The sequence below is a fragment of the Epinephelus moara genome, chromosome 21 (assembly GCF_006386435.1).
Source record: "Epinephelus moara isolate mb chromosome 21, YSFRI_EMoa_1.0, whole genome shotgun sequence".
NCBI classification, from domain to species: Eukaryota; Metazoa; Chordata; class Actinopteri; order Perciformes; family Serranidae; genus Epinephelus; species Epinephelus moara.
The window spans coordinates 17,429,982-17,445,461 of NC_065526.1; the positions used below are offsets into that span (position 1 = coordinate 17,429,982).

Here is a 15,480-nt window from a genome sequence, read left to right on the forward strand (position 1 = left end):
GGGCTCTCTTTGATGACATCACAAACGTTGATTGGCTGAGGCAGTTGTTGTCCCAGGGCTATCATACAAAATGTTGCTCTCAGGACAACTTGACAAAATCAGGACGTGTTGTTAGGATGCTGACATTTGCTAATTTGTACTTCACACAAAGTGCAGCTGAGACTGATGGGAATGTCTTCAGGTTGCACATAAATGTCTTCAACAGATTTCACAGTGTTACATCTCTCAGAAACATGTTACATAATGTTTATCTGCTGAGGGCATCAGAGGAAAAGTCAGTGGATCACCAGAGTCATTAGGATACATCCTCTGTACAAAATTTCACGTGAATGCATTCAGTGGTTGCGAGACACTCACGTCTAGACCAAAGTGGTGAACCGACAACCCGAAGGACTGACATTTACATCCCAACAGCTACGTCACCAGCAGGGCTGAAAATGTTTCAGTCACAAGCTCAAAAACTGGAAAACTGCGGCTTTAACTGTTGGTAATGACAGTCACAGCTGTGTCAGAATCTGAAAGTGAGAAGTACTTCCTCTTATTTCTGTCTCTTCATCAGACAGATATCCCGTCTCACCTGACACTTTGATAGGACAGGTTTAACCAGTCACTGGTCTCATTAAAATGTGTACAGATCGTTCTTTTAACAGACAATCTTTGTATCAATGTGTGTTTTACAGTAAATGGAATGAATACGACCTGTTGAACAGAAGGTCATTGTTAACGTGATACTTCAAACACCACACAAACCAAAACACAAAACTGGTATAGACGAGATTGAACCTGAAAGCACCACTGACACAAGGTCTTGTACGTGAGATGTACGTGAATTAAAATGTGGTTGAGGAACAGGCTGGGCTGTGTGTCAAACAGGAAGTAGCGGTGAGAGTGAAAACCTGCAGCTTCATAAACACGTCCAAAAGTGAGCTGTAAAGTTTTGATAACCTGTACTTTGAATGTGCTAACCCTGTGAGAGCACTGCTATCTTCAGCTGTGTGTCTGCTCCAACACCATCAACAGAGAACGTTTCAATCAGCATGTCATGACCTCAGTGTTGAGGACTATGTTGTAATGTATGACTATACCAAGTAGGTGAGACATTACTAGTATACTCACTTTTAAAGTTATCACTACAGTTCCCATTTTTTATGTGTGACCCCATGTCACAGCTTGTATTTCTACCACTTGTGACCATAGAATGATTTTCACCCTGTAATTATTAGAGGTTTGAAATAATGAAAAAAAGAAAAAAAAAAGAAAGAAAATAAAGCACAAATATTCGTATATATCCAACCCAATAAAACACAGTAACTCTACTTGCCTAAACCTAAAGACACTTAATCATATTTCTTTTCTTAAACTGACCTTCGTAACTTTACATTAATTACGTAACTTTAAGGATGTAACATCACTCATGGGGTGATAATTTGTAGAATATTAAGCCCCTTTTACACTGCCAGATTTTCCGCGAATGTTGGGCCATTTTGCCAGCAAGCTGCGAGCATTTAGACACACAGAGCAGGATTGGCGAGTTGATCCGAGGTGCCCAATTTTCATAGGGTAGTCATATTGGCGGAACCTTCTTGGTTTAAAAAGACAGAGGCGGCCTTCCGCAACGGGAGGGGCTGTTGATGACTTGTGGGAGGAGCTGTTGATGACGCCGCACGTGCGACCCACTGGTGATGGATAAACAGGAAACAGCTGATAGCAGGAATTGGGAACTGCCCATTGGTCCAACAGCCCATTGGTCCGACATCCTATTGTTCCGACCATATTAAACCCATTGTTCCGAAGTCCTGTTGTTCCGAAATCATCATGATGCCCTGTGGTTAAGGTCTGGTTAGGTTTAGGCACAAAAACCACTTGGTTAGGGTTAGGTTAGATCATGGTGTGGGTTAAAATGAAAAAGAAAGTGGCAAACACATAAGCCGTGAGCCTGCTCCGCCTCAAGCCTTTCCCAGCTGACCCAGAGCCGGTTGTGGCGCACCATCAAGGCAGAAATACCGTTCAGCACCGCGGAGAGCTCCCCACACAACCCCGACCCCAGAGTTAATAATAGGAGGTTATGGTGTTTCATTCTCTTCTCTCTATGGCACTTGTATCTCGACCAGTAGCCTACTTTTGTTGCGTTTGCTGATCCTCTATGGTACACAAATACAGTATAGCCTAGTATAATCACATATCAATGGGTTGTCGGACAAATGACATGGACCCCAGGAATTAGCGAGCAGCTAGTAGCAAGAGGAAAACGCAAACCTGACAGACACTGTAAGATGAGCAACTGGGGAGACAAGGAATTGCGCACCCTCCTTGCCCTCGCAAATGAGGAAGCCATTAACCATCAAATGACGGGGACGGTCACGAACGGGCCGACTTACGAGAGAATCGCCGAAGGACTGACCAGCCACGGCTTCCCTCCCACGTGACTGTTTACGTCACACGCTGAGCTACACGTTTTGTTACTTGCTCACGCCCCCCATTGCCCCGAAAAAGGTGCATTCTGTATAAACAAAAGTAGGTAGGCGGCATTTTGCCACACTCCCCGATTTTGTTTTTATACCGCCAATGCTGAAAAAAGACTGATTGGGCTTTCCTGCAAATTTGCACAATTCCTGTTTAAAAGGGCTTTAGATTAGAACTGTTTTCATATATCATACAAACTGCTGTATCAGGATATGTCACAAACCTAGATCTGCGCTAAGCACAGCGCTATCCAGTGTAAAGGCCTTTGCACACAAAGTCCTTATTTTTTTGTATGTGTCTTTTAATCTGTCATCCAATAAAAAATGTTAGGCACAGAAACCTTGCACACTGAGTCCTATGCACTTTATTGTTGTAGTTGTTGTATTACTATTCAATACCAGGCAAATGGGCCATTTTTAAACATGCAATGATTACAAGCAAAAAAAAGGGGGGGCTTGGTGTGTGTGCCAGGGCACACTGGACTAGCATAGGACCAAGTGGCAACCTCCGGGGCAGTTCTTTGAATGGCCACTTGAGGCGGGTTCAAGAAACCAGTCAGTTGCAGTAGACCTCCATGTTAAAATGCACAACTTTACAGCAGAAACAAAAATGTTTACAGGCTGGTACAAAAATAGTTTTGGTCTCTATAGCTAATTCCCCCCTTCATGACAACTGTACAGAGGTGAATTTTAACATAACTCACCCATTTATGTTTTATTAAGGCTTAAAGTTTCGCACAATTAAGGGTTGGACACTTTAAGTAACAAACTGTCTGCCAATAGTGTCCTCGGATTCTCACTCAGATCCATCTCTCACTTCTGGACAGCACAAACCTCTCACCCAAATATTGTCACTTCTAAAACCAAGATGGCGACGACTGAAATGCCGAACTTAAGGCTTCAAAATGGGAGTCCGCAAACCAATGGGTGACATCACGCTGGCTATGTCTATGGTTCATCTTCAACCACTACGGCACTAATTTAATGAGGCAAAACATCTATTGTGATTTTAGCTGCTGCTCTTAAATCAATAAAAAATATACATAACTAGACGTAACTGAAATATTCAATCTGAAAACTCCATTTTCAAAACAAGAAAATATGATATTGCAAAATTAGATTAACATATTTCACTCGATACTGCTTACAGATGCCATAATCTATTCTTCTGTCTATTTAAAATCCTGCTTATTTGCTCTTCCTAGTTTAAAGACATAAGCTTTGTTTCATGGAAAATGTGCATTGGAAATATGTTAAATAATCTCACGCTCATAAACTGAAAAACTAAGAATGAGACCACATGACCGTGTTTCTGTAGCTCATATGATCAATTATAAAGGTCATTGCTAAGGAAGTTGTGTGAACACATGCAGAGCAGAGACGCAAAACAGAACATCTAGGTCTGTTTTGGCATGAGCATTAAACCATTACCTACATAAAACCAGTGTAATCACACCTTTTTAGGCCACATGGGACGAGAATATTCAAAACACCTGTTACTGTGTGATGAATGAGTAAAACACAGAGGGGGTCAGGTCATCTTTGATCATCACCATCATTATTTTTAGCTTGTGAAGCCTCCATGACTTTCACGAATGATTCAGCAAATTTTGCAGCACACAAAACTGTGTTGTTCTAAATCAGGGAGTTATATAACCCCTCTATACTGTCGATGTAAATATAGAGCCTGGATCTGCATCATAGGCTTTGAGCATTGTGGGCACTGGGGTATACTTGTGATCACATATTAGTTTTACATAATACAGCTCTGGCAGCCAAAACCAAGGTTGAAAATAGTATTACAACCTTTCATTTGCAAGTCAGGGCAGCGTGGCGGCTCAGTGGTTAATGTGTGGACGTATTGTTGGGTTTACCATGTTAAAATTAAAGTCAAGTGGATTTTCCCTTTCTCACAGTCCAAAGACCTGCAGGTTGGGCGGACTGGAGACTCTTTATGTGCCCAGGTTGTTTCCCTGTCTTCCAACTGAGGCATGCTGGGATAGATTTGATAGATTAAAGAGGTTTTTTGAGCTGTAAACCAAATGATATGACTGTACTGTGATGAAACACACAGTAATGCTGGTGTTAATGTTGGCATTTCTCACCTTTCTGTAAAAAATTGGCATTTTATGGGTAAAAATGTCTCAACACAACATCTACTGTTTAAGAGTAACCCTGAACATTGCAAGGCCAAAGCTGACATAAAGGCAACATGTTAGGACTTTGCCATGGCATGAAATTTATATGGAAAAAAATGTTTAAGTTTGTAATTAACTCCTGCCTCACACATCCATGAAGCAAATGTTTCCAAGTGTTTCCAGCAGCCCCATTGATAGCAAGCGCAACGATTGGCACACAAAGCTTACAATCATGACATCACTAGAGTTGGGTTGATTTTCAGTTTTGCCAGTCGGCAAACCAGCTGAAACGGCATTTGTCATTTGTCAACTTGTACATTGTTTGTTAACGCAAACATTTGTGTATTGTATAGGGTGATGAGAGGAGACACGGCAGAGTTAGTCTCTCAAGAAAATAAAAACTGTACTGAACATAAGTCCTGTGTTAATGACCCATCCACCATCCCAACCTCCAACCTTTTGGGGCTGCTACATTAGTACACTTCAATGTAGTACACTATGTACCTTACATACTTCTTGCGTGGCTGGATAGATGGGTCCAACACTGACTTTCACCCAGGAGAGCGGTGTTTGTGTCCCATAAGATTATAAAGCCAAACCCTGCTCTCCTACTGTGTGTGTTAGTTGTTGGAGAAAAAAAATCAAATTGCGTTGCTTTACGTATGTAGTGTGTTTATTTTGAAAGAGACTGTATGTAAACGGTAAATTTCCTGTGAAAACTGAAGTGTATTGTGAAAGAAGACAACGCATGTAACCTGACAAGGTGTCCCAGAACATCAACAACCAACGCACCCACGGTACCTTGCATGTCATTTCTGGACCGTGACCAAACATTGATATGTGACGAGGTTGGAGTGAGAATGTGTTGGTAGTGTTGTCTCAAATCACACACTGCACTTTTACACTTAGCAGAAGTGACGACGTTTTTTTTTTTTTAAATGTTAGCGATAATGCTCCACTGTCCGTTTGCAATTTGCTGTTTAAAAAAGATGAGGAAAGAAGCGGTTAACCACTATCTCCGCCCACACATAACCAAACTTATGCCACAACATAAATGCTGATTAAAATGTGCTGGCGTAGCTGCGAGCAAGTTAGCTAGTAAGCTAACGTTAGCACTTGCGTTATTGTTCGCAGCACCAAAACATTACAGACCCAACAATCATTACTGATGCCTTCTATTCGACAGCAGTATCAGTACTTAGTGTGAAAAACGTTTAACTAACATCGGTATAACGCAGTGGTGTTCACTGTAGCCAGCTCAGGCTCCTTGTCGTCCCCAGCCGCCTTGTCAAAAGTTCAGAAGTTTGTGACATGGTCTAAGCTACATCACAAAGATGGCGACTGCTGAAGAAGAGAAGTGTCCATCATTCTACACTCAACTTTTGGTCCATTTTGAGTGCGCCAGTACCCAGCCAGCATTTGTATGTGGGGCCTATGTTGGTAGTGAATGGGCTGAAAAATTGACCCTAAAAGGGACTGTCCACGGGTTCCATATTGGCCCCATGACATTTCTTCACATGGGTGGGTTTAGCCAAGTATGTCCTGGATAAGATGCCCATTTTGGACCCATAACCACTTTGTAGCCAAGTAGCCCATGTGGGCCCCACCTGGGCAAACCCATCCATGTGGGCAATCGGCATGGGGCCAATATGGAACACATGGACGATCCAATATAGGACCCATTTTTCAGCCCATTTACTACCCACATGAGCCCCACATACAAATGTTGGATGGGTAATACACTTCATTTTTTCATACTATGCAGTGTGAATGCACTTACTAATTCTACTTCTACTTCTACTTTCTTCAGATGCTAAAATTGATTCTGTCTTAAATTCATGACGATTTAATGTGTTGAACCACTGTTGGAATTTTTTAAACCACATGTTTGATTGAGGTAGATTTTTATCTGGCTGTAAATCTCCACATTGGAACATTTTTCACCATCCTGTGACACAGACCTGAAACAAAGCCTCTCTTGTTAAACTGGCTATCCAGTGACCTCCTAAACACAGCCCATGTGGTTCTGAGAGGATGACTCCTGTCTCATGACACTCACTGACTGAGTGGTATCTGTAGTGAATATCCTCAAAGTTTTACATCAGTAGTTTGCATTCGTGTCAAACAGTGCGTGACAATCCGAACATCCTGTCTCTCAGTTGTGACCTCATTTTATCAGTCTCAGCTTCTCATGGTCATATGACTAATCTATCGCAGGGTTATCATGTTACTAACAAACAGAGCATTGCAAATGAGGAAATGATGACTAGTCAGGCAGCGGTCAATCCGCGTCAGTTTAACACCTCAGTCTGAGTAAAAAAACAGCTAACAACCTTGTGTGAGAAATAAAAAGGATGTTCTCATCCTGCTGAAAGCCCTTTTGGCAAAAACACCAAATTACTGCCTTTATACTGACAATTTGATGCCTATTACTCTCTAAAAGCACAAAGAGTTTCAGTGGCATTATGTGTATGTTCACCTGCCTCAGTCTGTGTGTGCCTGAACAAACAGAGGGATGCACAATTGAGATTAAAAGAGGATGTGGTAAAGCAGTTGGGTCTTTACACTTCTTCCATATGTCTGTAACCTTTATCAGAGTGATACTGGATGGTTTGCCATTTAGAAACTTCCCTTTTAGTGGATTTGTCTTTTGTGTGATATAAATGCAGTTTCAGTTTTAAAACTTTCTGCTACATTAGGAACGATTCATGAGGGAGACGCCTGATTGTTGTCCTGATAAATGAAAGACTGGCTTCACAAAAGCTGAATGAGTTGTACAGAATGCTCGAAGCGCATTCAAAAGGCCGGTGACGCATCTGACGTAAGCTGCTGCGTAGGTATGCGAGAGCCCGTCTCGCTGCGGTCCCAGCTGTTAACCCTTCAGACCTCACTAATCAGCATAACAGGCTCATACTGAGCTACCAGATTCAGTTTGAACCCGCAGCGCTCTGTATTAGATTCTAGTGGAAGTTCCCGAAGACACCACGTGTGTGTGGCTGGATTTTGGGGAAATGTGCAAGAAATGATCTATAAAATAACTTTTGTTTTTTTGTTGGTGTTTCACTCATAGTAAACAACTCCTACTGTAGTCTCAATACAAAATATACAGTACATTTGATAGTGTCACTGTGAAATAGGCCTAAGATGGTTTTTCTAACCTTAAGTCTGTTTAAAGGGAAAACAGTTTAAAAACTAAGAGCTTTTAATGTTTTCAGGCCAAGGACCCTTTAGCTCAAAGAAAGTCGGAGCAGGACCCCCTACTTAATATTGTATAACACCGAGTTGCACTTCAGATCATTCTTAGAATATTTTCTGGCCTTGTCTTGTTTGCGCTTACCCGTAGCTGCCAGGGGTGCGTTCCATTTGTACTGGGACGTCGCAATTTCCAAGTTCCCAGTCGGGAATTTCAACTGGAATGCCCCCTGTTGTTGAATTTCCAACATTAAAAGTTGGAGGAACCTCTCCAGCCCCGACCTCAAAATCCCATATGGCTCCTTCGCGCCTTTTTTGGCTTCAAAGCCCACCACACTTCCTCAGGGCCTAGCAAAGTGCCGCACAGTGATTTAGCACTAGCTAGCTCACATGACATTCACACACAGGTGGCCAAGGCTACTATACAAGGTGCCACCTGCTACTCAGTTTTTAACACACTCACACACCGATGGAACAGCCATCAGGAGCAATTTGGGGTTCAGTATCTTGCTTAAGGATACTTCGACATGTAGGCTGGAGGAGCCGGGGATCGAACAACCCGCTCTTCCACTGAGCCACAGTCGCCCCCTAGTTAATATTGTGTCCTGTAAATGAAGTGTATTTTCCAATAATAACCAATACTGGATTCATGTTAATGAGTATTTGCAGACATTTAGATTTTTGGAAGAAAAAAACAACCCAGTAACTTAAAGATCGTAATTTCATCAAAACGAATATTTAAAAAAAAAAAAAAAAAAATTACATCCATAGAACGTCTAGAAAGTTGTAGAATTAAAGTCTATATTTTCCTGAAAAAAATAATTACAGAAGAGAAATAATTGTTTTAGAAATTTTGACAGTTAATTCCAGGTTAATTTCAGATATTTTAACAAATTCTCTAGAAACAGTGTTTTTGGGACTGTGATTGTTCCGGTTGTAGAATTGTCAAATAGTGTCGTAAAAAAAGTAAATCTACTGAATATATCAAATATCTAGTACAGTCAAACTATCTTGTTATTATTATTATTGGTGCGAAATTATAACAGAGGAATATATTTGCCGTTTTAATATCAAGAACACTTTTGTGTTTTTGTGTGTATACAGGACGTTGTTGAATCAGGGAATCCGGGTGTTCACCACGAAAAAGGATCCTAATTGGTTAATTACGTTAGCATTAGTGACGAGTAGAGCTAAAAATTCTTTACAGAGATTGTGTTACAGGGCACACAAGAGAGGATTCATGATTTATTATTATTATTTTTTAATTACTATACCACAAAAGACTCTTCACTTGACTTCGCTGTCTCCAGTGTCTGTCGTTTACGAACCTGGCAACCTGTAGAATTGAAGAGTGGAGCGAGAGTTACTGACCGGGAAGTATGAATCCTATATCTATCACCTTTAATTTAAATGATCAAAATATAATTTGGTGCCCCCCTGCAGTTAATCTGACCCCCTGCTGACCCAGGGGTTAAAGGAATGATTGGGACATTTTGGGAAATACGCTCAATCCTTTTCTTGCTGAGAATTAAGTGAAAATAAGTCTACTGAACACCAGCAGCTGGTTAGCACAGCATAGAGACTGGAAACAGCTCACTCAGTTCAAAGGTGTTCTGTTTTTGTGCACTTTAAACAAATCAGATGCAAAGTGGAATTCCTAACCCTCGGGCTGAGCCAGGTTAGCTGATTTATGCTAAGCTAAGCTAACCAGCTTCATGACTGTAGCTTCATACTGACTGTACAGACGTGAAAATGGTATCAATCTTCTCATCTGACTCTCAGCAAGAAAACAAATAAGCATATTTCCCCAAATGTCGAACTATTCCTTCAGATAAAGTTTGTAATTTATAAGCACAACAAGGACACACAGGCCTAGTTGCAGACATGTGGGCTGTGTACAGTGTTCAGTATTAGAGAGCACAATGAATACGTCTGGTACACTGTGCTGCTGTAGACATCTCTAAAGTCATAAAAACCACAGGGCAGTAAATATGAGTAAGTATATGAATGAGCAAAAAAATGAATGAATTATTGAATGAACTGGTGACTAAGTTGCTTTGTGGATTCTCAAGGTGATGTATCTTAAGCTTTATGGGAACCTGACCTCATTTGTTTATCTGATAAGGACAGATCTTAGTCACTGCGGAGCTGTAAAATATTTTTTTTACACAGACTTCAAGGCAAATACATATATTTTTATTAAATATGTACAAATCCACATTAATATTCACATTTACACAACGTTTTTACAAACTGTGGAATACAACACAACATATAGCTTATGACAAATTATTATAGATGCAAGATCTCAGTGTGACAACACTGATGTCAGAATGTAATATTAAAAAATATCAAATGCAGAACGCTGTGTATAAAAACCCACATCTACATAGCATCTACTCAGCCATTGCTTTAGTGAAATAACAATAAACTCAAGATGGTGTGCAAGTGGAGGTAGCACGCAGCCCGTGCACTTGCATCTTGGGTGGAGGGTGTTGTTTGCACCACATACACTTCCTGGCGCCTCGCACAGAAAGTCCCCAGCATTTTCACTATAATCGTGACATCTCTGGGAAGTCTCCTGCTTTACCGCGGCTATCACAGCATCTGCCAATGTAGCCGTTTTTGGCCTCAAGTCCTCCTTTTCAAACCAGCTGGTTGTGAACGAACTCTTTTAACGACAGAGCTGCCTTCACCCCTCTAACACAGTCATATGTGGCCAACCAGAAAGCATGTCTTTTCCGTCTAAAGGGAAGCCATGAATGTGTCGAAAATAACATGTCTTTGGTGCTTTTGGTGCTCCCAGGACGGGCAAACACACACCACAGTGTCTCTCAGGTAGTCCAGCATCGGGCTCAGTTTCACAGTTTCTACAAACACAGTGTCTCTGGTGTCCGCTGTCTCTACATCTTCACCGATTCTGATGTGGAGTCCAGTAAAGCCTGATAGAGCTCAGACCTGAGGAAACGTGGGTAAGAGTCCCTCTCCATTAGCCCGTAGACGATCCTTTGGGCATCGCCGAAGCACACTGGGGTGGGCGTCTTTATGTTCCGCCTGATCAGATCTCTGGTCTTGTGATCAATGTTGATCTGGTGAAGGAAAGATAATAATGAGGATGATGACAAAAAAAGCAGCAGGGGTTTTTTTTTGTAGAAAATAAAAGTGTGAATCTGTCATTAAAAGGCCTCTGGGCTTACCTCTCTGGGAGCCTCAGCTTGAATGTAACGTTTGAAGATCTTTTTGGCCCTGGAGGACATCCTGAAGGAAGACTTGATCTTCTTATAGTCCTCACACACCAGCCAGAACTCAATGTTTTCATCACTGAACTCTGACTTCAAGAAGGCCTGGAATATCTTCATGCCGTCTAAATGGGTAGGAGAAATGAGCAGTTAGCCAACGTTGAGGAAGACTGTGAGACTATGAAACTTGACTATGGGACTACGTATTGATCAACTTACATTTGGATGATAGAAGTCTGTCTAGAGACTGTGACCACTGAGACATCTCCTCGTAACAAAACCTGCAAAACAGAGCGGCACTGTTACTTACATGTGCAACAGGTATCTCAACGGTTAAAGTGTTTGTTGTGGTAAAGTTGTCTTCACTTACCCCTCAGTGGTTTGAGACGATTTACACTGCAGCCGAGACTTAAGGTTTCCTCGCCTGGTTAACCAAACACAAACCAACAAGACGTATTTACTAACGTGTTCTTCTTATATTAAAAATTTTATCAGCAATGACACAAAAAAATAGAAAAAGTGCTTCAGTTATGATCGAATATTTACCTCTTCTTGTTATCAGCGTCCATGTTGAGTTCCTGCAGCTCCCTCTGAGGTGATGCTTCTAGACTCGGCATGGCAACAATGCCTTTTATGAATGTGACTGTGTGTTGGGCTGCGACTGTGTCAGTTTGATAAAACCGCCCGACTTATATATGTACAGCAGAAGTCTGAAGTGAGGTTGGTGAGTAGCGTCACAACATCATGCTGAACTAACCACAGAAAAAGAGGAAGTTGGAGATGACGCAAACATGCGCAGACTGCATCGGCACTCTGTGTATTGTACTCAGACCTGCATCGTTAGTTGTTTGTTTTAACGTCTGGGGATGCAAATGGGGCAGTGGAAAATTCAGCAGCAGATAAGCAAATGCTTTAGCTTCTATTCCAGGCTTACACAAGCAACAATGCCCCTGTTTCAGGTTTTGGAAACATTTGGTGAAGTATACGCTGAGGCTGTTTCTCACTCAGTCAAATTAAACTGACACACAGGTAAAGATGTGCTCTTAAGCTTTGTGGAGTATCAGCTTATGAAAAACTTTTTCATGTGACGACAGTCCGAAGAACAAATGCATCAGTAGCACCTTGACAATAGCAGCTATTCTACTCTTGACATTATTAACGACAGACAATGTTAGTTTGAAAAAGGAAAAATAAAACATTCTTTTTTGTGCAAAAGTTGAACTCATAATAAAATGCATCTTCACACATTTGCAGCCTTAGGGTGCGTTCACACCTGTGGTTCAGTTCATTTGGTCCACACCAGAGGAAAAACCATAACACACTGCTGCATGTTAGTTTTGGTTCAATTCCTGTTCACACTGACCTTTTGCAAACCAACCAAGAGGAGTAAACATGAAGTTCTACCAACTGACAGGTAACTTGCTGATCGGACATCCTTCATCATCAGGACCTACGTGGGGAAATCAAATTGTGGGGACTGACAGATGTTTATGCAGCGGCACTTTAATGCTTCTGAAGTGTTTATTATTAATGTTCTTTGATTTCTGATGGTAAGCATTGCTAGTAGGCTATCATTTAGGTTCAGGTTACTTTATTTGTACCCGTAGGTAGGTTTGTTCTGCAGTAAGAGCATTTAACATATAACAGAAGACACAAGGCCACACAAAAACAGGACATAGGAACATAAAACATAAAAGGCAAGTACTCAGAAGGCTTACTGATCAGGATTTGCAAGAGCCAGAAGTAAAACTACTGGAGTGCCACAATAAAAGACCTGATTAAGAACATGATGCAAGGGACAATAAATAGTTAAGACAAATCAAAACTTCCAAAGAATAATAGGTTAAAAAAAGGTTAAGAATAATAAATAGATAGATAAATAAATAAATAAATAAATAAGAAGGACGTGCAAGGGCTGCCCCCTAGTAGTCGACCAAACTTTAGTTAATCAAACAGGTCATAAGTCAGCAAGATTTCTTTGGTTGCTTAGTTGCGAAAAAAACAAATGTGAAACTCTACTAGGAGCTGTGCCTTTTCAAAATAGATCATAACCTATATGACTGGAAGAGGCCACGCTCATCAGTCAGACAGGAGTCACGTTACAAACCAATCACAGCCGACAGATATCTTTCCCTTCTTCTGTAAATATTCAGTCTGATAAATACAGAAAAGTTGATCATGTTAGTGCAGGGCTACCCAGAGCTTTACATCTGTCCCATGGACGATAGGCCTACACACTTAAAAACAACGCCTGGAAGAAGATCAGCTCTGCGCTCAGGATTCAGGTCAATAGGCCATACGATGCTTGTTAAGGTTGCTTAGCAACCTCAGACACAACCTTCCACCACACTCTTGAAAGCTGGCACAAAAAAGGCACATGAGTAGAGCCCAGCACCCGACCTCGCATTTTCCAGGCGGTTAAAGACGCAGCATGTGTACGGCCTCTAATTTCCAGGGCTGGTACCTGCAGTTATTCCACACGGGTAGGAAATCAGCTACCTAACATAATCTTACCTAACATAACCAGTTTGTTTCATTCATCACAAGACTCCACGGATTCAACATGCTGAAGTGGCCAAAAAGCCACCGACAAGGGCCAACTGCTGTCAACAGTGCAGGACACACCGCATAAACTAGGGCAACAGACGCTCGGTCCAAAATTGACCAGCGGACGATTGTCAGCTTGGTGTGTCCCTCAAATCTGTCTACCAGCATCACTTCTTACGTAACTCTCAGGCGCATCAGTCAGCTAGCTAACGTTAGCAAAGTGAATAACTGCATTTATCAAAATGTTAAACTACATCTTTAACTTGTTCACTTGGTTAGTTTAAGCTAGATACTGCTCTGTTACTGAGCCACGGACTAAACAGCCTTTTCCTCTTTTACCTCTGTTACACTGTGTTTTAGCATTTAGCACCATCCTGTTCAGCCAGAGTTACATTTTGAAGCTGTTCTCACATTATGGTACAATCAAATTAAACTCAGTGTGTTCTTTGGCCTCATAAGTCCCTAACTGAACCTGTCTACATGACTCAGCCGAGAGTATTTTCAAAGGTAGGCTATGCAGGAAATGTCAACTGTGATGTGAGAGCCAACCCGTTTTGTGTACTTGGCGTTTTGCCTTGCTACTTTTTGTTGACACTGTGTTTGCAATTTTTGAACAGCTTCCTGTTGAATGTGTGCTGCTGGTTTGGCAACTGGTCGCTACCTTGTCAGAGAGTCTCGACCTTACCTGTGTGCTGTTCCCAAGAACTTCCCAAAAAAGGCATGATAAGAAGACAATAAGAATGCAGGCAGAGAGCAGAGGCTCACACCACCACAAACTTCTAGTGAGTCACGAGTGATGATTAGGAGTGAATATTTCTGTATGATTCCATACATTTCTTTTAGGAACATTCTACATAGTATACCTTTGATAATCAAGCAAGTCAAGTCGAGTCCTTGCTGTAAGTCAAGGAATTCGAGTCATGGGTCAGCTCAAGCAAGTCATATCACACAAACTGCACCCAGTGGTGGAATGTAACTAAACACATTCACTCAGGAACTGTAAGTACAGAGTCTTTTCTTCTCATGTCACTGTCTACCTCTGCCACACTACATTTATCTGACAGCTTTAGTTACTCGTTACTTTACAAATTAAGATTTTGCACTCAAACATATGAACATTTTCAAGTACAGCTGGAACTATGAGTTAGTTATTGAATTCACAGAAAATAAATTTTCCACTCTTTTGATAATCATCGAATTGTGTCATGTTGAGGTTTGAAGTGTTGGCTGGACAAAACAAACATTACAAAGGTGTCACTGTGGGCTGTGGGTAAGTGTGACGCTATCTCTCACAACTGATTTCTCGATTAATGGAGAAAATAATTAGCAGATTAACCCATGATGAAAATAATCATGAGTTAATAGTTCAAAATAAGCTCCACCTCAACAACAGTAAAATCCTGCTTTCACATTAATGCATGAGTCACAATCATCTAATGAGATCATATGAATATGGGCACGAATATCAACCGACAGGTCCTCCGCCACTGCGATATATTTGTCTTTATATTTTACAAACAAAACATCTCAACATCTAGAAAAATACAGATATTAAATTTAAAAAGTCAAGTCCTTTCAAGTGATCTGTCTCAAGTCAAAATCAAGTCTCAGGTCATGGCATAAATACTTGTGCGGTGGTGTATCTGTGTCACTCTGCAGTTACACCTCCAAAACACTAGTTGACTGCAGAGATTTCTGTGAAGTGCTGTAAAGTTTAGTTGATTCAAAACACACATTAAACACACATTAAACGTGGCTTAATAGAGACAATTTCAAACACAAGTACACAAATCAGCTTCATTATAACTCGCAGCATTCACAGACAAACACTTGTCTTTATCTGGACACATTTTCCCCACAAATACAACATGCTAATGTTATTAGCACAAGCCTATGGCATTT

The 15,480-nt window shown here is 41.1% G+C and overlaps 1 protein-coding gene across 1 annotated transcript; it reads right to left on the minus strand.

Annotated features, from left to right (window-relative positions):
• Window positions 1–9,966: 9,966 nt before the first annotated feature.
• Window positions 9,967–11,736, minus strand: rgs13 (regulator of G protein signaling 13). Its single transcript, XM_050033416.1, has 5 exons — window positions 11,578–11,736; window positions 11,402–11,455; window positions 11,251–11,312; window positions 10,990–11,156; window positions 9,967–10,881 (listed from the first exon to the last, which is right to left on the minus strand). The coding sequence occupies exons 1-5, from the start codon at window positions 11,646–11,648 to the stop codon at window positions 10,696–10,698; spliced, it is 540 nt and encodes a 179-aa protein (XP_049889373.1). The 5' UTR covers window positions 11,649–11,736; the 3' UTR covers window positions 9,967–10,695.
• Window positions 11,737–15,480: the final 3,744 nt, after the last annotated feature.